The following is a 22,245-nucleotide window of genomic DNA, read 5'->3' as shown; positions in this document are numbered from 1 at the left end:
AATCTCGTGGATCGACCGTTCTGTCATAGTAACCTAACCTTGGTTTGACCGCTTGCTTTACTGCTGTTGAAGCGAGTCTCCGAGAGAATGGAGGTCGTTGCGTTGCTTCGAGCATGAGTTCGACCTCAGGTGCCTTGCTCGTTGCTTTATGGAATATTGTTTCCATTTCTTTCATCTTTTCCCTAATCTCTCTTAGTTCGGCGTCGTTTGTCCGACCTGCTACTTCGCCGCTTTGTTCGTTAATGCGTGTGAGGCAGGGTTACACTCCAGTCCACTGGTTTGCGTACGCGATCCTGGCGTTACTCTTGCCGAGAGAAAATTCATCGGGTTGTGCCAGACGTTGTGAAGATGGTTGATCTCATCTTGGGAATTGACCTGGGCTACGGTGAGCGCGTCCAACCGGTCGTTGGTTTCCATCTTCTTGTTGGTAGAGACGTGTTAAGATTCCGCGGAACAGCTCGTCGATGCTGGAGACGGGCTGACTATTGAGCAAAGTGAGTTGCGTAGGAACCTGCGTTGGTTCTGTGGTCGTCGGGGTCGTTAAGTTGGTTGCTATGATGAATGTCTCCGGGCTTTCTACTGTTACGACCTTCCTTGGAGCGTCCGGTGTTGGGAGGACTGTTTGCTCCGCTTGATCCATTGCTGGAGTAGTCGTTCCCCCTGACGAACCAGCTTCCTTGTTTCCTTCTTTGTCGGCTGTTGTCATCTTGTCTAGTCGTCGTAAGTCCGTTCTTCAATTTTTGTCAGAGAAATTTGTCTTGGCTCCCCCTACCTGGCGCGCCAAATTGTTGATGCCCAAATCAGTTACAATTAGAGTGTTTTAGTTTGGTAAAAAGGAGGTCGAAGTTCCCTTCTATTCAATCGGTGCCGAGGCACAAAAGACGGGTTACAACACAACCTAGACGAGTTACAAGAATGGACGAGAATAAAGGACGAGCTGCTAGCTCGTCGACTCTTGCTGGATGGGTTGAAACCTTGTACTTGCTAGACGAATTCTCTTGCCTTTTCTGCGATCCCCGCTTCGAAGGCCGTACGCCTACCCTTTATAGGGAATCTTGTCGGTTCGTCCCTCCAAAAAGACCAAAATACCCCTCCTCCTTAGGAGAGTTATTGTGGGCTTTTCTCTGGACCGGGATTCTTGTTAGGGTGAGGATCTACCCCTAACACTGATGCTTTGAGAGCCCGAGCTCTTTCACTGTAACAGACATTTTAACTTTCCTGTTCTTTGGATGCCACGCACCGCCTCCAGGAGCAAAAACTATCCTCGATTGCCACCTGAGGATTGGGCCTTTACCGGGGGGATCATCCAAGTCGGTATTCCTATCGGAAGCATCCGTTTCACTAAATTGGGGAGGACCCTCAGCTTCCATTTGATCTCCATACTGAACTACCATCTCATCTTCGAATTCCTTAAAAAGCTCATAAGCTGCTTCGGGCTCAAGCTCACCTCTTTCACACATATCCCCGAGCTCATTAAACTTTGTTTCAACTTTTTTCTTCAAGTCATCTTAATGAAAAAAAAAACAATTAGAGGATGTCCCTAATATTCATATATACGCATAACAAGAACAAAACCAATCTGTTTGCTAAACGACTCTACTGATACGACAAGCAACAAATCTAGCATTGTACCTTCAATCTGCCTTTTATTCCAAGATCTGAAAACCTGAATGGAACTATTCCCAACAATCGAAGTTTCAACGTCGTCAAAATATGGGATATATTTTTAATAATATATATATATATATATATATATACATTTTTTTAAACATTTAACAAATAAATTTTGAAGTTGAGTACTATTTACAACCATGCCATTAGCATTAATTATTAATTTATTTTTATTTAATTAATTAATATTAAGTTTTGATTTTGAAAAAAAGATTTTCTATCCTAATAAAATTTCCAAAACAATCGGAATCACTCCCTTTAACATTAATTATTAAGTTTATAATTAATTTAATTAATATAAAGTTTCCAATTAATAAACGATATTGATTTTAAAACCGGACCGGAAGGTGAACCGGAATTCTTTTGGGTTACTGGATCAATTAGTCGGACTGGTTGAACCACGGGTCTATTAGTTTATTGTTTGTTTACATTTTATGAATATAACATATACTTTTCTATAAATATATGAACAAAACATACATAGTTAAGTATTTGTGATCGATATAACATTCCTACTTTTAGTACACGTAGGAATTCTATACTACTAACAAAATACTTTCTAATTTCTATACTAACTTAAATATTTATATTTGTAAGGTTGTACATTTAAAAAGTATAAATTAAACATTAGTTACATATATAGTTAGTACCACGGGTAAATATCTAGTATATATATATGGGATATAGTATTGTTGTTAGAAAGTTAGGCACTTATTATCTCTTGACCAAAAAAAAAGAAAAAAAATTAGGCACATATTAAATCAAACAGTTTTATATCTTTTGGTAAAAAAGATGATAGTATGGTTACTTTGGCAGTTATATATATTGTTGACAAAAAAAAAGACAACCCTTTTTTATATAATTTTTTTGCATCCATACTATTATTTGTAAAGTCGTTTAATCAATAAACCTTTGTTTTGTAAGAAATTACAAGGGTATATCATTGGATTTATTAATAAATAATTGATTTAATTAAAAGGTAATGACAAAATTTCACATTCCCTAAACGGATAAACACGCGGATCCTATTGACCAGTTTTCTTATTTTGAATCTTTAAATTTAATCCTGACCGTTCAAGTAAACTACATCTTAACCGTTATTTTCAAATCTAATCGTTTACCTATATCATTGGGCCGGGCCATGCGGCCCATATTCACAAACTAGAAAATTAAAACGGATAAATAACATCTACCACTACCTATATTTTAATAATAAGATTTCAAACAAATATGAGGGAAAATACCCGAAAAATACGCCATCTATTTTTTCTGGAAGTTTAATACCTGTAGTTATTAAATTGGAAGATTAATACTTGGTTTAATTTTTATTGTCCTTAAAAATTATGGTTTAATTTCTGAAGGAAGATCGATGCTTACGCCTTAACGCCTGTTAAATCTAATAACGGAATCGTAAACCATGGTTAAAAGATTAACCCACGTGCTTAATAAGAGGCAACTAAAGGACATTGTTGCCCTCTTCTTCTTCCCCAAATCAATTTCACAAGTCTAAGAACCCTAGAAGCTTAAAAAATCACAAAATCAAATTTGGTTTGAAAGAATAGTGAGCCAAGGTTCAGGGTCTGATGCGAATTCGAGCAAGAGCTGGGGTCCTCTTTGTAGCACGTGTGGTAGAGTTACGATTGTTGCAAAGTCATGGACCAATGACAATCCGGGTAGAAGATTCTATAAATGTGTTGTTCATGGATTCTTTAGGTGGGCAGATGAACACTCACCATATGGGTGGCAGAAGGCGAGCCTACTAGAGGCTAGAGATGAGATCAAGCAGCTGAAAGAAACTCTTAGGGCAATGAATGAAGAAAGGGTGAGTGGTTCGACAGAGGATGAAGAGAAGAAGAAGCTTGAAAATTCAGTAATGGCAGCTATTGAGAGGGAAAACATGCTTCGACAGTTCATCTTGCTGTCTTGGGTCGGTTTCATTGTTGTAATTGGGATGATTCTTGCAATGGGGAAGTAGGTTATGTTGGGAAGGTTTCGTTGTTGTTGTTTTCAGTTTACATTTGTGTGTTTGTAACTCTAATCTTATCAATGAAATCCAAAAAAAATCAAATCCAAAAACTTGTAATGTCATTCATTGCCGTTAGTTTGAACGAAAGCAGGATCCTAGCACCAAAAAAAAAAACAGGATCCTACGAAAACAAAGACAACATCCAACCTGAAATCATCCTACAAGTGAGTTTAAAACATAGATAGATTAATCTGACTTTTTCTCAGGCCGCCAAACATCAAACACCTTATCAGACCAAGGAGACATAAAAAAGACCGGCAGTTTTGGAGCATCGTCGTCCTTGCCACCCTTGCCACGACCTTTGCCTTTCGCCTTGCCACAACCATTTCCACGTCCTGGAGGACGACCACGTGCACGTCCTGTACCACTCTTTTTGTTGCTGGTGGAGCACTTGAACTTGAATGCTGCGGAACTTCTTGGTTTTGTGCAGATTGACTTCGTGTAACAGGTGGTGTCGATTGGCTTTGAGCAGGCTTCCACCTCTTTGGTGCATTGTGGATGCTCCAAGGATCATCATTATCCTATAACAACCATGATATCACATTCTTATAATAAATCAAGCTATCATCATTCATTCACATCTTAGTCAGATTACATACCAGACTTTTTCGTGGTCTGCCCCTTTTGCGTGGAGGAGGTAAGTGGACTGTTTGTTGTTTGCAGGTTCCCTTATTGTGACCCATTTGTTTACAGTTGCTACAAGTCACAGTTTTACCTTCTCTTGTAAGCTTAGTTGGATTAGTTGATGATTCACCTGGCTCCTTTATCCTATTAAACTTCTTTGGGCGTCCTCGTTTTTTCCTCTTATCAGGCACTTCAATTGGTCCTTTGCCCGTTCTCTGCCACAACCTTTCACCATTTACAGGTTCAGTGTTCTCCTTATATGTATCTTGCCAGACATCTGTTTGTAAATGTCTATCAACATAGCTACACATAAAACATTACATTAGTCGATAATCACATCTTTTGACAATATTCGTAGTTAAACATAAAGAAGAAGTTCAAAGTTACTTACTCTTCTGGGTCACGATTGTGTTCTGTGATGACATAGATCGCATGTGGACAAGGTATGCATGTGAGCTTCCACTGGTTGCAAGCACATTCTCTCTGAAGGAGGTTGACACGGAAGCTACCAGAACCCTCTAACACCTCATACTTGGTCTCACCACTTTTGAGGACTGAGCAAAACTTAGCTGACTTGCGGTTGGCTTCAAGTATCTCCATAATTTTTGGAGGAAACCGCATAATACATTTCATCGTCTTACCGGACAGCTTAGTTATGCGCTTCATGGATATTCTCCTGACTTCCTCAAGCATATTAATAACCGGTAACTTCTTGGCGTCCTTGATTGTTCGGTTGAAACTCTCCGAGAGATTGTTGCAAACATCCTCACAGCTAGAATGGTAACTGAAAAAAGCCCTGCACCATGTCCTCGGTTCTATTTTCATCAAATCCTCAGCTGCAGGTGGATCATATACTTTCAAAGCTTCCATATTATAAGTGAAATCCCCTACTGTTGAACTGTATGTGATGGCCCAGAAAAAGCTCTCATGTGTGTAGTCACCATAAACCTTCTTCCAATTGGCATATATGTGTCGAGCACAATGCCTATGCTCTGCATTTGGAAGCAAATCCCCAACTGCATTGATTAACCCCTTCTGCTTGTCTGACATAACAGTCAATCCATCACCAACTCCCAAATCCAAATCATTCTTCAGCTTATCAACAAACCAAGACCATGACTCATTGTCCTCAACTCTGACTATTGCCCAAGCAATAGGATAAATCCTATTGTCTGCATCCCTTCCAACAGCTGCTAGTATCTCACCTTTCAATTCCCATTTCAGAAATGCTCCATCAAGTCCTATAATAGGACGACAACAATTCTTCCATGTTCTTCTTAGCGCCGCAAAACAGACATAGAACTTGTCAAATTGTTGCTTACCACTAGCCTGCGGAATGGTGACTATCTCTGTGTGAGTACCCTCGTTAGACCTCTTCAGCTCTCTCTCGTAGTCCCACAACTTTGCAAACTGTTGTCTTTGTGTTTGTATCACCAAATCAAACGCTATCCTCCTTGCTTTTTGGCAAATCCACTTAGAGACTGAGATCGTGTACCTCATCATGATCTCATCCTTGATGTCAGTCCAACTCAGAGACGGCCTTCTTCTTGCTTCTTCTCTGAATAACCTTCCAATTACACCCTGTTTCAACATCCTTGCTTTCCCACTCACGGAATGGTTATGGATATCAACCAATGTCTTCACTGACCATCTCCCTACCCGCTTATCCACAGAACAAAAGATCTTCCAAGGACATTTATCATGTCTGCAAATCGCCGCCAACTGTGTCTGACCCCATTTACAAAGCTTTACATCATAATTCATCTTCAATACATATCTTAAAAGCTGATCCTTGAACTCCTCTCCATTACGAAACATTTGCTTAATCCACAAGTAAGGTGGCTTATCCTTTGAGTAACTAGCTCTTAATACTTCTCTTTCATACCGGTCAAAAGCATCCCATTCTTCATATGTGTCCACAGCAGGTTTTGGAAGCTCAGCATCCATGCATTGCCTCTCAAATTCTTCCTCCTCTTCTTCACGCACAGCATCTTCTGCAGCCTGACGAGCAGCTTCTTCCTCAGCTTCGTAACGAGCAGCTTCTACATCAACCTCTCGCTGATCTTGTCTCTCAGATTCCCTATTAATCTCTTCGTAAAAAGCACTAAATAGAGGATCATGCTCACCCCCAACAACTTCTATAGGATCATCTCCTTGATCTTTTCCTTGATCTTGTCCCTGATCTTGTCCTTGCTCCTCATCAACATCATCGTTTTTATCTCCTTCATTCTCTTCATCAGACATCTCAGGCACTTCAACATCACACTGATCATCAGGTTGAGACAGAGGGAACATAAGAGAGGGTTGAGACACAGCTTGTTGTATGAATATGTCGACTTCGCCACCACTCTCAGCTTCAGCACACAACTTCCTTATCCCACTATCTCTGTCTGTTTCCATAGCTCTTGCTGCAGACATATCTTCTTTTGGAAGCTTGTACCATACTTGTTCTACTACCTCCGATACTTCATTCTCAGCGCAGAACTCGTCGAAAATTGACCAAGTCATCAAGTCCGGATCAATCAACATCGCTTTATACTCTTCTCCTCCAACATAGAGAAAAGACCCATCATTGAACGTGACATCTCCTCTTGTTTGTTTGAAATCCCGGATTCTTTACTAATTTATCTTGATCGACATATATATCTCAAATCAATTCCATAAATATCTCAAATCTACCATCAAAAATATTTGTTAGAGATCTTACTACTAAAGAATCCCGCATTATTTGTGAGTTTATCATAATCGACAAATACTACCATTAAATCAATTCCATAAATATCTCAAATTTACCATCAAAATTTTTGTTATAGATCTTACTAATAAAAAAATCCCGCATTCTTTGTGAATTTAGCGTAATCGACAAATACTATCATTAAATTAATTTCATAAATATATAAACCGATTATGATAGTTACCATATATTCTTTTTTAAACGACTAAAAAAAACAAAAAAATTCCACGTATTCATAACGTAACTTTAAATTTAGAATATAAGGAAGATCAATATTATTTCTACAATATATGGTAACTGATATTCTCTTTAAAGGTAAAATATACCTTAAATGCTTTTAGTATAGAGATCTTTATTCCTCTTGATATTAACGGATCATTAAACCAATACCAGCTTAATTATCGGTGTGAATATTCTATACACAATCGTAAATATTATATAAAAACATACTCATTCTTCAAAGAAATACATTTCCATACACAACCATAGCTTAACAAACTAAAATGTTAACCTCACCTCTTCCTATTTCCCCTCTAAAGTCACTCAGGCACTATAGAGTCAACTGGCTTATACAAGTCAAGATATTGCATCTATGGAGGCATTACAATGTTAAAATCGGAAAAACCATTAAAATGTTTTTAGTAGATTCTGCTGTTAGTAATCATTCATTTTATTCTTATCGTCCTCATATATACTTATTTTTTTCTACCAAATATAAAATATATTTCAATATTTTGTAGGGTGATAAGATAGCTGCTACTATGAAAAAGGACCAGATCAGGGCCTTTGAAGGGAAACTCAAAGAAGGGAGTTGGATCCTAATTTCAACTTTTAATTTATCTCCTACTTATGGTGCTTTCAAGCTATTTGAATTGAAATGGAAGATTGTGCTCACATCCAGAACAAGTGTAAACCCTGCTGATAACATATCTGATGATATGTTTCTTTCATTAGCATCTTATGATGCTGTGCTTGCCGGGAAACAAAAAAGAAAGTTTGCTATTCGGTACGTTTATCATATTACTTTTAAGAATGATATGTCCTACTTTATTGTTCTAAACTAACCAAAATGTTTTATCTCAGATTTCTTTGGTCAAGTTGTCGATTGTGGTGAAATTAAAGAAATAACTTCAACTAACAAACCAACTGCCAAAATCAACTTCCACTTGAGAAATGCTGAGTAAGTTTTGATTTTGATCTATTATCTGTTTTCCAATTTTATTGCACCTGAAAAATATTGCAAAACATCATCTAATTATTATAGTATATTACCTTTTCACATAGGGATACACATGTTTTGTGTACTCTTTGGGGTACTTGCTCACAAATAATAAGTAAAGCATGCCACGAGTCTACCGATGGTATTGTTTTCTGCTTAATAAGGTTTGCTAAAGTCAATTTCTACAATGGTACGTATTTTCCATCTCTCCAACATATTTACATGATTCCAAATTATTATTAGGGATATTTTATTCAAACAATCATTTTTACAGATGTCTGGAGTGTTCAAAATCAGTGGGACTGGTCAAAAGTTATAATCAATCCAGTAATTTCTGAAGTTCAAGAACTAAGAATGAAGTCAGTTTCTTTCGTCATATACTTTTATATATATTATTGTTTATTGTTGATGTTCAATAACCCGTACAACTTGAATCTTTGGTTTTCCAACGATGGCTTGCAATTGATGATCATAGATTCATTGCAAAAGAAAGTGTTTTGGGGAAAACCTAAAAATGAAGAATTAGAAGAATACCCTGTGAAAACTATCCAAGAAGTTAGTCATGCCTTTGAAGTATACTATTGCTTAACATATTCTTTATCCATTGCATTATTATTAATTTACTAAATTTTTTAAAAAATAAATCTTTATAGGTAGGGATGTGTGGTACCGTCTGTACAGTATTGGAAGTCGATAGAGACTATGGTTGGGTCTACATTGCATGTAAGAAATGCAACAAAAAGACTATTGTGGAGCAAGGCATTAAGATGGAAGATGAAAAGCAAAAACCATCACCAAAGTTTTTTTGTGAGCATTGCAAAGAGTATACAACAAATGTCTCCCCCAAGTAAGATTCTTATACCAATTTCCAACAAATGTATATAATACTAAAAAAAAAAAAAAGTTTCGGTGAACATTAAAAAATTTTAGGTTCTGGATTTATCTAAAAATCAAAGACGAAACTGGAGAATCAAAGTGTATGGTGTTTGAAAGCTTCACTGCCGATATGGTTGGAATGCAATCTTCAGAACTCTTCAACAATAGATACGAGTTGGTAATTATGCATCTTTATAGACGTCTATTTGTTTATAATATTTTGTAAACTAACTAAAATTGTATAGTCATATTTAACAGTCTTTTATGTATAATCTGTATAACTTTACTTATATCTATAATAGCTAGAGGATCCTGAATCTATCCCTCCCGAAGTTAAAGCTTTAGAAGGGCAGACATTCGAGTTTCTCCTTTCTATCGAGCCAAAACATATTAGGGGTAACTCCACCACTTACAACGTGGCTGCATTGTGCTCTAACGAGAAAAAATGTGATCTTGGGATTTTCCCTTCAGACACATATGTAGATCCTTCTTCAATGTTATCTGGTGGTCAGGTATTAACATTTTATCTACAGATAATTTGATTGGCGAATATAAAATTTTGACTTATAATTTGAACATTTGTGTTTGTAGGGTTCTTTAATGCTTACTGAAAGCGGTGAGTCACCTGATGTCGATGCTTCAACCTCTTCCACACCATCTTCAAAAAGAGGTTCATCAAACGCGATGGAAAGAGATGACCAATCATCTACATCCAAAAAAAATTGTTCTAAGTTGGTTGAATTGGAAGATGTGAATGCTGCTGGTGTTTCTAAGGAACTCAATCATTTGTTGAATTAATGTCCTTTGATTTTTATTATCTACTTTGAGATTTTCTAAATTTGACATTGGTTATGGTTTACGATTTTAATTTTTTTATGATTTCATTATTGAATAAAATTATAACTATGATTTCGTTGTTATATTACTTTCCGGAAATATGATTTACTATCTCTATCTTCTATACAGATTATACATAAAATATTGTTAAATATAACCATCATAATAAAGTTATTTACTTGTGTATATATGTGTGTAAACAATTATTCAATGTATACATCTCTGTTTAATTCATTATTACTAATAACTTTATATCGTTAATGGCAAGTCAACCTTCACTTTAATACAATGAGTCCTAAATGAGTGAATATTCTCTTTGAACAAAAACATTGAATCCAAAATGTTTCGGTTCTTCTCTTTGAACAAAAACATTCATGGAATCCAACATCACATTCATGCAAGCCATCATCACATTCACAGCTGTTGGATCTGCATGTGACACATTTGCTCGGTTCTTCCGTATCATTGCTTTTAGATTGAATAACAGAGTTTGGCTTTTATAGTTGCGCTTTAATTTCTACTGTTATGATATCATAACTGGTACTGTGCATGTTTACAACTAAAATATAGTTCAATTTTATTTTGTTAACTAGAATAAACAAAAAAAATCCCGAGAATTACTCTTTTACTCAAATACGAACAAATTAGGTGAATCAGAGTAACTCCATATGCCTCTTTAACTCTATATATAATATTCCCTTTGCAATACTTGCTATTCACCTTTTGCACTCTGCTTTAAAATCCTTCCAAAAATAAGATTTCTCTTCCTTCTTTATCTGATATTATGAATCTCGGCTTTCATCGTCTACGTAACATATATACATGGGATTCTTATGGTCGTATTTGTGTCAAGGTTCTTCGGAAATGGCGAAAAACAGATGAAGAAGATGACTGTATTGAAATGATTGTTTGTGATATCTTTGTAAGTCATAGTATTATGTGTTTATTAAATTTCTCTATTTTTAAACATCATTGTAAATTTCACTATGTTCTAAAATTTTGTTCTTCCTTTTATATATTTACATCAAACAGGGTGATAAAATGATCGCAACCATTCCAAATCACTTGATCCATTATTTCACAGATTATATAGAAGAAAATGCTTGGAAAATCATAACAACTTTTTCAAGTGGTCAACAACACAAGGCTTATCAGTTTGCCCTATGTTAGTCGTCGCATACTATTCAAGGAAGAAACCAGAGTTGAATACACTGAAGCAAGGTCCACCAATCATTTCATCGACTATGTTTCATGGGATACATTTTTTTATGGTTATCATGCCGACAGAAACAATTGTTTAGGTATTAATAGATATCTAATCAAATAATTATTTCTAATTTGTGTACTGCATTGGTATTATTTTCCAAACATCATTTTTGACCAACTAAACTTTTCACTTGCAGAAATTATGGGTCGAATAGTCCACGTGCAGCCTATTAGGTATCTCGACGAAGAATCATCTATGCAATTTAATGGGATGGACATGGTGACACGTTTTTATCTTATTAATGAAAAGTAATTCCCTAAATTCACAACTTTTTTTAAGAAAATCATGTATATAGATGTCGTTTAAAATTTGATATTTACTCAAATCCTTAATTTTCTAGCTACAAAGAGATTCATTGTCTAGCTTACAATGAACATGCTGACTATTTTAGTTGCAACTGGGTTCAAAGCTTCACAATTCCTATTATAGGTGTACTGTGTTTTTGGAAGCCTAAGTATTCTATAAATGGTATATTTCTTAAGTCCATGATGTCAATTTAATTTTTTGATAATTTATTCCTTCATGAAATATTCAAATTATAGGTGACAAAATCGAACTTGAGAGTGTTCCTCGAATGTCTACTATTATAATTGATCCACCGTATACATAAGTCTATGATTTTAGAAACAGGTATCCTGTTAATATGAGTATCTTAAAGTTTATTTTACAATATACTTATTACTAACAATTGTATTTTTTTTGTTTCAGAATATCTTTCAACAGAGATCATGATGATGACAACTATGACTTTTAAGAAGGACAACAAACGAAATAACACAATAAGAGAGATAGTTTCGCTTATTCAAATCTCAAGTGTCAACACTTTGTTTTTTTTTGTTGTTTCTTTTCAAATTGCCTTACCGTGTTTCTTTTGGTATGTTATTTTTTTTTGTTTATGTTTAATATACTATGGTTTCTTTATTAAAATTAGGCAAGTTTATTATTATATCAAACATCAAAACAAATCCCGACAATTTCTCTTTTACCCAAATACGAACAAATTAAGCGAATCTCAATAACTCAATTTTCAGTTACCTTTTTGGTATATTTTGATTTACTTATTTAAATATAATTTACATAATTAAAGACTACTCTTACATTTTCATAATTAAAAATTAATTCCCTAAAATAAACAAAACCTTGATATTTATTTAGTAGGTAATTTGTATAGGACACAACTACTTTGCGTCTTTAGGTTGTTAAGATTTAATTATACTTCGAGATTTCGTGCTTAATAGGATGTTAAGATTTACTATTAAGTAGGAATCAACTACTTTGCTTATTTGGATGTTAAGATTTACTAATACTTTGAAATTTTGGTAGTATAATATTGCAGAGAATATTATTTCTTCCAAAAAGATTAATTGTGGTTTTATTTTTTTTTAACCACACAAACCCTAGATGCCTAACTTATATAAATCCAAACTGAAACAATGAACAAAAGCATTACTGGCATATACCTTTCCTTATCCAAAAAAATGAAAGACATCCAAGATCCACTGCTTCTAGCTTGGTTTGATCTAAACCACTACTCATCTGAAGCAAGAGAACTCACGTTTGAGGATATACCTCAGTTCTTTACTTGGAATCCAGAAGAAAAATGTTGGATCAGAAGTATTAGGGCAGTATCGAATACTAGCACATCTTATATTCCAAGTAAGTTTGATGGTCATGTTCATTTGCAACTTCTTTTCCATTTTCTGAAATGACCAAGATGTGATGAAGATTTGAGGATGTTTAATGGTGTGGTCTATGACTCTTACAAGGAAGCGTGTTTGGCTAGAGGATTACTAGAAGAATGATTTCTTAATATGTTTTAAGATTTTCTAGAATATTTCTTCCAGTTTGTTTTTTTTTTTTTTGATATTTCTTAAAATTTACTTACCAAAAATCATATATTATCATTTATGAAACAACTTAAAAATATTGAAAAATCTACCAGTCGCAACTTTTGATAAAATGAAGTGAAAGGTCTTTTCATATTTTTATAAAGATACTAATAACACCTTTCAGTTTCCCATCACCAAAAAACCCTTCTAAAAAAACTCTTAGATTAAAAATATTACCAGCAGAGATTTCCATGGCAACAACACCAATTTCTGCTTTGCATCCGGGAAGGACAGATTGGAGGATACACGCAAAGGTCTTGAGCACTTGGTTTACCCGGGATTTCTTCACGAAAAGGGTGATGCTGTTGGTCGATCAAAAGGTAAAAAATAACGAAGAGTGGGTTTATTTTGTATACCCAGTGTATAGCCAATTATTCATGCATGTACTTATTTAATAAAATATCTGATTCAATTTTTTTTTTGTACATGCAAGGGTAACACCATTGAAGCAACTATTATCCACACACCACTGATGAAAGAAATTCCAAAGTATATCAATGATGGAGAATGGTATTCAATATCCAATTTTAATGTCATCAAACCAACACTCAAGGATCGAAACACAACACATCCTTACCAGATCAAAACTTCGGAGGATACATAAATGTTCATTCTCACCGATTTGAGTCCCAATCATTTCTTTCCTTTCAAAGCGGAAACATTTATTGCGTTTTAGATCTCTTTGGATGTATAATTGATGTGAAACAGAGAAGAATCTTTGGAAGTGCAAGTGCCAAAAATGGGATAGCGGACGACTATGATGAAGTAGTCTTCACTCTCTTGAATGACAGGTAATATATTTCTAATATTTTTGCCGTGGTCTCAAGTGTTTATAGCTTAGGATATACTTAAATCTAAATAAGCAATTACATTGATTTACTATAAACATAGGAATCAAACTCTCAAGTGTTGTGCTAAGAGGGATTATGCTTCATATTTCATGCATTATTGGAGACTCAACGGATGTCATCTTACATATAAAACCGATCCAGTGTTTTGTGTTTTAAGATTTTGGAAACTTGGTGTTAGTGAAGGTATGTTCTTTTTCCTTACATTTTGTAATAAGATTGATTTATAGAGTATTGAATATATCTTTTTGTTTTGTAGGTGCACCATGCATTGTCAATTGTAATGGCTCTTCAAGACTATCAATTCAACGGCATATTGAGGGTTTGAAAAATCACAAAGCAAAGTAAGATTTATATTTTTAAAATTATATTTTACACTTACATTGAGTTTTATCTCCAGCTCTGAATTTGCTGTCCGCCATTATTTAACATAAGTCATGGCACATGAAAAGGACGTCTGAGGAAGATATGCTATAAGGGGATCAATGACGAATATCATTTTCTATGTTTTGTTTTATGCATCTATCTTTTAAAATTCTAGAACTTGAATGAACTTTTGTCGTTGTGAAACAATCTCGCTTATTATGTGGAGTGGTACTATGTTGTTAAATTTACTTAAAATGAAGGTTATTTTTATGGTGTAATTAAATCTAATATCCATAATTACTTATTTAAATATGGTGTAATTGTTCAATTAGGTACCAAACACTACCCATTCATTTATTTTCAGTTTATGATTTGTCCTTATCTGTAACTATTATTTGCTGTTTTAAAATTTATTGTAATTTTACAATTAGTACATACAAATTTATGTTATGTTTATAAAATAACATATATCATCGTCTATGGCAAAAGATCTATGTAGATTAATAATTGTATAAATCTTCTATAGTTTATAGTGATGAAGTTGGAGAAGTAATGATAGCTACTTATAAGAACTATAACACTCAGTGGATAAAATGATGAAGTCGTCGAGTTCAAGTAGCTGCAGTTTGGCAGATGTCCATCAAATGGGTAGCATCTGTCTCACAGATTTTGACCCTTTTTAGGCATTTTCCTGTTTCTATCTATGTCATGTTAACATTTATATGAATTGTTTACAATTATTTTATGGCATTTTTGTGTTTTGTTTATATTCTTTGTATTTAATTTTTAATACAAAATACTATAATTCATATAATAACAATTGATCATGACAAACTGCAGTTATTTATATAATTTGGTAATAATAAAAAATTTGGAAAAAAAAACTTATGGAGTTGTTTAAGTAAATATTTAAATTTAAACCAATGCATGGAGGTCTACAAGTCCAATAAAAAAAATGACACACTTCCAAAGAAGGAAGATTTGATTCTCTAATTTTTTACCATTCCAATAAGAAAAAGTCAGAACTTTTAGATACAATTCCCATCAAACATGCATTTTCGGGTTCTAAAAATACATTTATCACTTTTCTATCCAAAGCTTATATACCCTTACCACTCATCTTTCAGCTTCATTCTTCTATTCAACTAAAAGAACCAAAAAATTATAAACATGGTTGCATACATAGAGGAATTGAATCAGACAAAGGAGAGATTGAGTATTGCAGTCAAAATACTCCGGTTGTGGACACCACATATAATAATGAGATAACCAATCTATAAATGTTTGATTTTGGTGGATGAGAAGGTAATTTAAAATCCGAAAATATTTTGTTCTGCATGTTAAGTTTTTAATAAATTATATTTATATCATTTTTTTCTTCTCATTTTTGATGTAGGGTAAAAGAATCGATGCTAAAATCCCAGCTCGAGTTTACTTCGATCAATTCAGTGACATATTGGAACAAGGACAGTGGTTTCTTCTTTATAGGTTCCAAGTTAGAGAAAGCCAGCAAGCGTCAAGAAACTCCAACAATCCATTCGAAATATTGATTACACGCAAAATCCGGATTAGCCCAATACCTCCCAGGTCTTCAAACAATTTTTTCCATTTAACAGATGGGACAAAGTTTCAAGATGCTACACCAGATGAGAGAAATTGTTGTGTCGGTAAAATTAATAAACCCTATAATGCTTTGCAATTTTAAAAATTTTTAATAGTTTATCGTTTAATGTTCACCATATTGTTATGATTTATCATTTCCCTTTTTTATTTTTTGTATATTTTTGTGGAATGGTGGTACGAGTTGGAGTACGTCATTTTATTAGTTTTCTTGATTATGAAGGTGGATACAATGGTCAGAAAAATGTTCTTCCTTTTACTGTTATTGACATCGAGTAAGTAATTTTACTTATTTTAAAAATTATTTATAATTAATCTTTTATTTCGCAATTTTAAAAAACATCATTGGAGAAAAAAAATGTATTTATTTTCTTATTTTTCATGTTAAGTGGCAAGGAGATTGAGTGTATTGCAGTAGGTGAAACATGTTTGGAATTTTTTTTTTTTGTGCACCAAAGTTTTCATATCAAACTAAACATCCTCCAAGGAGGAAAAGGTTACAAAGGAAGGAGCCAAAGCTACAAACTCCCTGATGCAAACACAAGGCCAAACGCCAAAATAAAAGCATACATAAAGATAGAACAAAATACTCCTTACACTTCGGCAATAACTAAAATCGCAGAATTCTCGATCCTTGATAACAGCAGAGCGGAAAAGTGAGAGGTTACTTTGGACAACACCCGAACCACAAGGGAAGATGTTGCACGAGAATGAAACTTCCACAGAGGGCAGCAAGACAATCCTAGGATGGGCGGCAGAGACAAAGGTGACAGGGCACCAAGCAACTAAGCCGTTGAAAACATCAGAGAAAGAAATCTCTGGAAAGCATCTTTCAAGAACAGAGGCTGGCTGCGCAATACAATAGCAGCAGCTTAGACGCCTTGGAAGCAAGGATGACAGGTGAATGCTATTCTCCAATAACCTGGACAAGGAAGCAAAACAAGGATGAAGGATAGAAGTATATCCAATCCCATATAAGTGTTGGATAGAAGTATATCCAAACCATAACGATCTTCGACCATAGCCGATTCTTACGCAAACTGATAACTCCCATAGCAGAAGGAAGCAAACCCCAAACGTCCTCACAGATAGAAGACAACGGCAGTCAATCAAGACTCTTTTAGGGGACCAGAAACTCAAACCCACTAAGGGGAAGGCAGTAGCACAAATCCAAGAAGTATTGGACCACGCCCACCAAAAACTCAACCTCAGGGGTCTCGGCACAAGACCTAGCATAACCGAAGAAGCAGCACGGCAGTAGAGCGGAAGGGTGGCAAAGGACGGACCACAGGACCCCATCTGAAGCTGGAACTTCGGGTTGACAAACGAGGCGGAAACGAGACAGAAGGGGGATAAGAGGGGGGTGGAGCCGGTAAAAGAGCCGGCCGTGGCATCGCCTGACGGAGACTAGCAGCTGAGTCTGATAGAGCGGTTTGCCCAAACAACATTGAGAGCAAAACCAACCCAGATCCGGGAAGAGACACGGCAATACCTGGGCAAAAGCCGGAGAAAGATCCGGTACAAAGGAAGACTCCGGAGAGACCGGTAAGACAAGCGCCAAGAGCAGACGGAGAAGACAGACGACGGCAGGATTTGCGCCTAAAGGGAAACCGGAATTGCGGTTTGAGAGAGAAACTGAAACGAGACGAGCTTGGATTTGACGGGAGACGAGCGGAGCAACAGAACGGAGGCAAGGTCCGACGCTGGCAAACCATAGCTACACCGGCGCCGGAGATCGGGAGCACTCTTGACGACTCGGGAATAGCTGGCGGCTAGGGCGAACAGAGAGAGTTTTTTGTCAATCTGTCGTGCTATACATGTTTGGAATTTATTTATAAATTGGAAAGAATAGTTGCGAACCCTACCTATGAAAGTGAACCAATAATGTGTATGCTAATGTTTTGGAGAAGCTCTTTGTTTGAAGGTATTATCTTCTTATTCAAAGTTTATTATAAAAATCAGATAAAAAATGTTAAAATAATATCTAACCTTACGTTTCATTGTTTAGGTGCTCATTGTCTAATGTCTCAAATGAGATGTTCATATATTTTTCTTGGTGACGAAGTCGAAGAATTTACTAGAGATCCCGCACTGTAAGTTTATAGTATGTTGATTGAATATTTCTAATATCAATTTCATATGTGATTTAAGTTATAAATTATTTTCTTTTTTTCCAGAGTTTGTTGTTATGAGACATCAGATGATGATGATTATGATGGAACAGAAGAAGAAGAGAGTGTTTCAACTTAGTAGTGCTACCGGCCAAATATGCTACCTTTAATTTTAATTTGTAATAGTGATTCAACTTAGTAGTGCTACCGGCCAAATATGCTACCTTTAATTTTAATTTGTAATCTTACATTTCTTTTTTATTAGTATGTTCAATAAGTTGTTGTGATTCTGAACCTTTGATTGCGGATATTAATGTACTGTATCATAAATTACTATTTTTTTTTTCATAAATTATCTCTATTTGATTTACAATTTTTGCGATGTTTAATTTAGTTTATGGTTAAAGGCTTAGGTTTATTTTTTTTAACTTTATATATTAATAATATGAAAAGATTTTGTATATATTCTCAAGTATATTTGAGAATATTTACTGTTACACAATTTATTTCTAAATTAAAATGTGATTGTATTACTTGAGAATGTATCAAAATATATTCCTTCCAAAAATAAATCCTTCAGTTTTTTTTTTTCAACCAAACTATAATAATTAAAATAAAACTCCCAGATTGGTTGCCCAAACAGGAGGATACGAGTTTACAAACGTAGATTCTGAAGGTAGAGATCGTGAGGAGCGAGCTAGGCAATCGGCTCTGACGTTGGCATCACGTGGAATCTTGGTGAGGGAAAAGGAGGGATAGGAACTCCGAAGTAGAGAGAAATCCTCCAACAGAGTAGAAAAAGCCGGCCAATCTTCCGGCTTCTGCACCATTGCCAACAACTCTACACTATCCGTCTCGAAAGCTTAACAATCTACTCCAGCCACCAGTAAAGACTCCATAGCCCAGATCAGCGCTTGTAGTTCTGCATGTAATGGAGATATACTCCGATAATGACTCCGTGCACCCAACAGGATCGTTGTAAGCTCTCCACTGCAACACCACCAACCCAAACCCTGGAAGGGGTCTGTACCTTTCCATGAACCATCAATTTGGCATAGGAGAGAGGATGCCCTATCCTCCACAAAAGTCGGAGGTTCCAGATAATTCGCTGAGTAAGACTTGGCCTCCTCCCACAATAATTTATCAGTAGCTGCTTGATTCAAAATCTCAAGAGGCTCTACCTCAAAACCCTAGAAAACCTTTTTATTCCTATCTTTCCAAATTGACCAAATAATCCAAGGTAGTTGAATGCCTATATCCGAGACCCCGGATTGCGAAGACGCCCGCCAAAAAATAAAGTCTAAATTCGCATAAATCGATGTGTATGGAAAACCCCCTGGGTCCATCCGGACAGAGGACAACTCCCAAACACCTCGAGACCTTGGACACTCAAAGAGCGCATGATTTATAGTTTCCACTCCAGAATTGCATCTCTTACACATGGTATCACAACGAACACCCCGATGTGCAAGACGTTCTAGCACTGGTAGAGTACCCGATCCAATCTGCCAAAAAAAGTGTTGGATCTTGGAGGGTACATCAAGTTTCCACGATTGAGCCCGCAAAGCCGTACACGTCGGCCCATACTCTACATCCATATTCAATTCCCGAGCTAACCGGTAACCCGATTTGACGGAATATTTCCCCGATTTAGTAAAATGCCAGATTAATCTATCCGGTTGGTAAGTTTTACTAACCGGCATACTCCAAATAAGTTGTATATCCCCCGGATCAAAAAACTCCTCCAAAGTGGGTAGATGCCAATCCTTAGTTTTCGGATTAATTAAATGATTAACCATTAGACTCGGAAGCCACTGCCTCCCTCGACCATTTGCCGGCCTAGGACGAATATCCGGAATCCATGGATCACGCCACACCGAAATGGAATTACCATAACCTACTACCCAACGCGCCCTCTGCACCACCAATTCCTTGGTGGAATAAATACTTCTCCAAGCAAAAAAAAAAAAAAAAAAAATCCTTCAGTTTATATTATCTTTATAACAGATTGCGCATAAAAAGCTACTTATTAAAATCATGAACTAGGTGTTTCTTTTTGTAAACTAGAGAATCCGAAGGTGTAATTCTCTTGTTCTTATTGATCATAATCGAATGAGGTTACATATATATAGTAAAATACAAAGGCTAAAGCCTAAACCGACATAGTAAAAGAGATATGGCCGATGGGCCTTACACACTTAGACGCATAACGGGCCAGTTATGGAAGTCCACTCCAAGTGTTTTACAACACTCCCCCTTGGATGACATAACCGTACCGATGCTAAGGGATCAGTGCAATACGCTTGGGGGTGCTGCCTCATTAAAACCTTACCAGAAAAACCCAGTGGGACAAAACCATGGTGAAGGAAAAAGAGTACAGCACGTATTGCTCCCATGTTCTAAGCATCCCTAAAGTACTTAAGTCTTCTCATTCCAATCTGGTGCATGAGCTTCCTGAATGTTGTTGTCGGTAATGCTTTGGTGAAGAGATTGGCTGAGTTGTCGCATGATTGAACTTGTACTACTTGATCTTCTCCGGCCTTTTGTGTTTCGTCCGATCTCCCTTGATATATCCTTCCTTGAGCTGTGCGATGCAAGCCGTATTGACCTAAACCATACACACTTAAAATTTCTTTGTTATAACATGCATCAGCAAAACCAACTAAAACCTTCTTTGTTATAGTTAGTATAATATAAACCCAAATTTAAAGTTCCTTGTAGATAACGCAACACATGTTTGATACTGTTCCAGTGCCTTTGGGTCAGACAAGAACTAATTCTTGCTAGGAGGTTCACGGCAAAACTTATGTCTGGTCTAGTGTGGCTAGCCAAGAACATTAACTCTCCTATAGCACTGAGGTATGGCATTTCAGGACCGAGAACTTCTTCATAGTCCTTCCTTGGACCAATGGATCTTTATCCAAATCAATGCTCCTCACAACCATTGGGCTAGTCAATGGGTGAGCTTAGTCCATATTAAACCTCTTGAGTACCTTTTCTGTATATGCCATTTGATGCACAAGGATCCCATTATTTTTGTACTCAAGTTGCAGCCCCAAACATAATTTAGTCTTTCCTAAGTCTTTCATTTCAAATTCTCTCTTTAAATACTCTACTGTTTGGGAGATTTCACCAGGGGTTCCAAATATGTTTAAATCATCAACATAAACTGCTATAATAACAAACCCTTTGTTTGCAAACTTCTTAATAAAAATACATGGACTGATTGGGTCATTTTTATAGCCTTCTTTAGCTAAATATTCACTTAATCGATTATACCACATTCGACCACTCTGTTTCAGTCCATAAAGGGATTTGTCAAGCCTTATGCAGTATTGTTCTCGAGAACCACTCTTATCTTTGAGCTCAATACCCTCTGGTAATCTCATATAAATTTCATTATCCAGTGATGTAAGTATGCGGTTTTAACATCCATTAACCGCAAACCCAGTTTTTCTCTTATAGCCAGACTTATTAAATATCTAAAAGTTGTTGCATCCATGTAACAACCCTTCTTGTGGACCCCACTAGCCTCACTGCTAGCCCACTAGCCTCACTGCTAGCCGCCCAAACGGACCCCAAGCTGGCCCTGTAGGGCATCGATCCTAACCCCTCACTGGGCAATTGGAACTATTCATCCAAATCCACAGTAGGTTATTGGTGCACCAGGCGTTCCTCGAACCCTGGTCCCCACCCTTTAACAACCTTCCCACAGGACAAGCTGTCACTAATTGATCTGCCAGCTTCGGGCCTATGGGGGCAAGCTAGCGGTGGGCTAGTGGGGTCAACGGGACGGGTTGTCACAATCCATCACAGGGGAGTAAGTCTCCTCATAATCTATTCCTGGTCTTTGAGAGAATCCTTGTGCTACAAGCCATGCCTTATATCTCACGATTTCATTACTCTCATTTCTCTTTCTTACAAAGACCCATTTATGTCCAACTGGCTTTATATCGAATGGTGTCCTTAAGATCGGACCAAACACATTCCTCTTCTTTAAAGAGTTTTACTCCACGTCAATGGCTTCTTTCCACTTTAGCCAATCTTTACTTTGAGTGCACTCTAATATAGACGTGGGTTCATGATCCTCACTTATTTCAAGTGCTACCTTGTACACAAATATTTCATCGATGTCGACATCTTTACGGTTCCATAGT

The 22,245-nt window shown here is 36.2% G+C and overlaps 2 protein-coding genes and 1 pseudogene across 2 annotated transcripts; 2 read left to right on the top strand and 1 right to left on the bottom strand.

Annotated features, from left to right (window-relative positions):
• Positions 1 to 2,463: 2,463 nt before the first annotated feature.
• Positions 2,464 to 3,646, top strand: LOC147918702 (uncharacterized). Its single transcript, XM_087503650.1, has 3 exons — positions 2,464 to 2,474; positions 3,033 to 3,091; positions 3,234 to 3,646. The coding sequence occupies exons 1-3, from the start codon at positions 2,464 to 2,466 to the stop codon at positions 3,644 to 3,646; spliced, it is 483 nt and encodes a 160-aa protein (XP_087359776.1).
• A 237-nt stretch (positions 3,647 to 3,883) lies between these two features.
• LOC147918701 (uncharacterized) lies at positions 3,884 to 7,083 on the bottom strand (annotated as a pseudogene).
• A 475-nt stretch (positions 7,084 to 7,558) lies between these two features.
• On the top strand, positions 7,559 to 9,948 carry LOC104772423 (uncharacterized). Its single transcript, XM_087503649.1, has 8 exons — positions 7,559 to 7,708; positions 7,796 to 8,061; positions 8,340 to 8,464; positions 8,750 to 8,829; positions 8,928 to 9,121; positions 9,205 to 9,328; positions 9,453 to 9,662; positions 9,742 to 9,948. The coding sequence occupies exons 1-8, from the start codon at positions 7,559 to 7,561 to the stop codon at positions 9,946 to 9,948; spliced, it is 1,356 nt and encodes a 451-aa protein (XP_087359775.1).
• Positions 9,949 to 22,245: the final 12,297 nt, after the last annotated feature.

This window comes from Camelina sativa, chromosome 20, assembly GCF_030686135.1.
Source record: "Camelina sativa cultivar CO46 ecotype springtype chromosome 20, ASM3068613v1".
In the NCBI taxonomy this organism is placed as follows: Eukaryota; Viridiplantae; Streptophyta; class Magnoliopsida; order Brassicales; family Brassicaceae; genus Camelina; species Camelina sativa.
This window is presented reverse-complemented; position numbering and strand designations above follow the sequence as displayed.

Coding starts and splice junctions, on each gene's coding strand:
- LOC147918702 (XM_087503650.1), top strand. Junction 3,092..3,233: donor TAACGGAATCGTAAACCATG/GTTAAAAGATTA, acceptor TTGAAAGAATAG/TGAGCCAAGGTTCAGGGTCT.
- LOC104772423 (XM_087503649.1), top strand. CDS start 7,559: ATGTTAACCTCACCTCTTCCTATTTCCCCTCTAAAGTCACTCAGGCAC. Junction 8,465..8,749: donor TAAAGTCAATTTCTACAATG/GTACGTATTTTC, acceptor TGATGATCATAG/ATTCATTGCAAAAGAAAGTG. Junction 8,830..8,927: donor CTGTGAAAACTATCCAAGAA/GTTAGTCATGCC, acceptor AAATCTTTATAG/GTAGGGATGTGTGGTACCGT.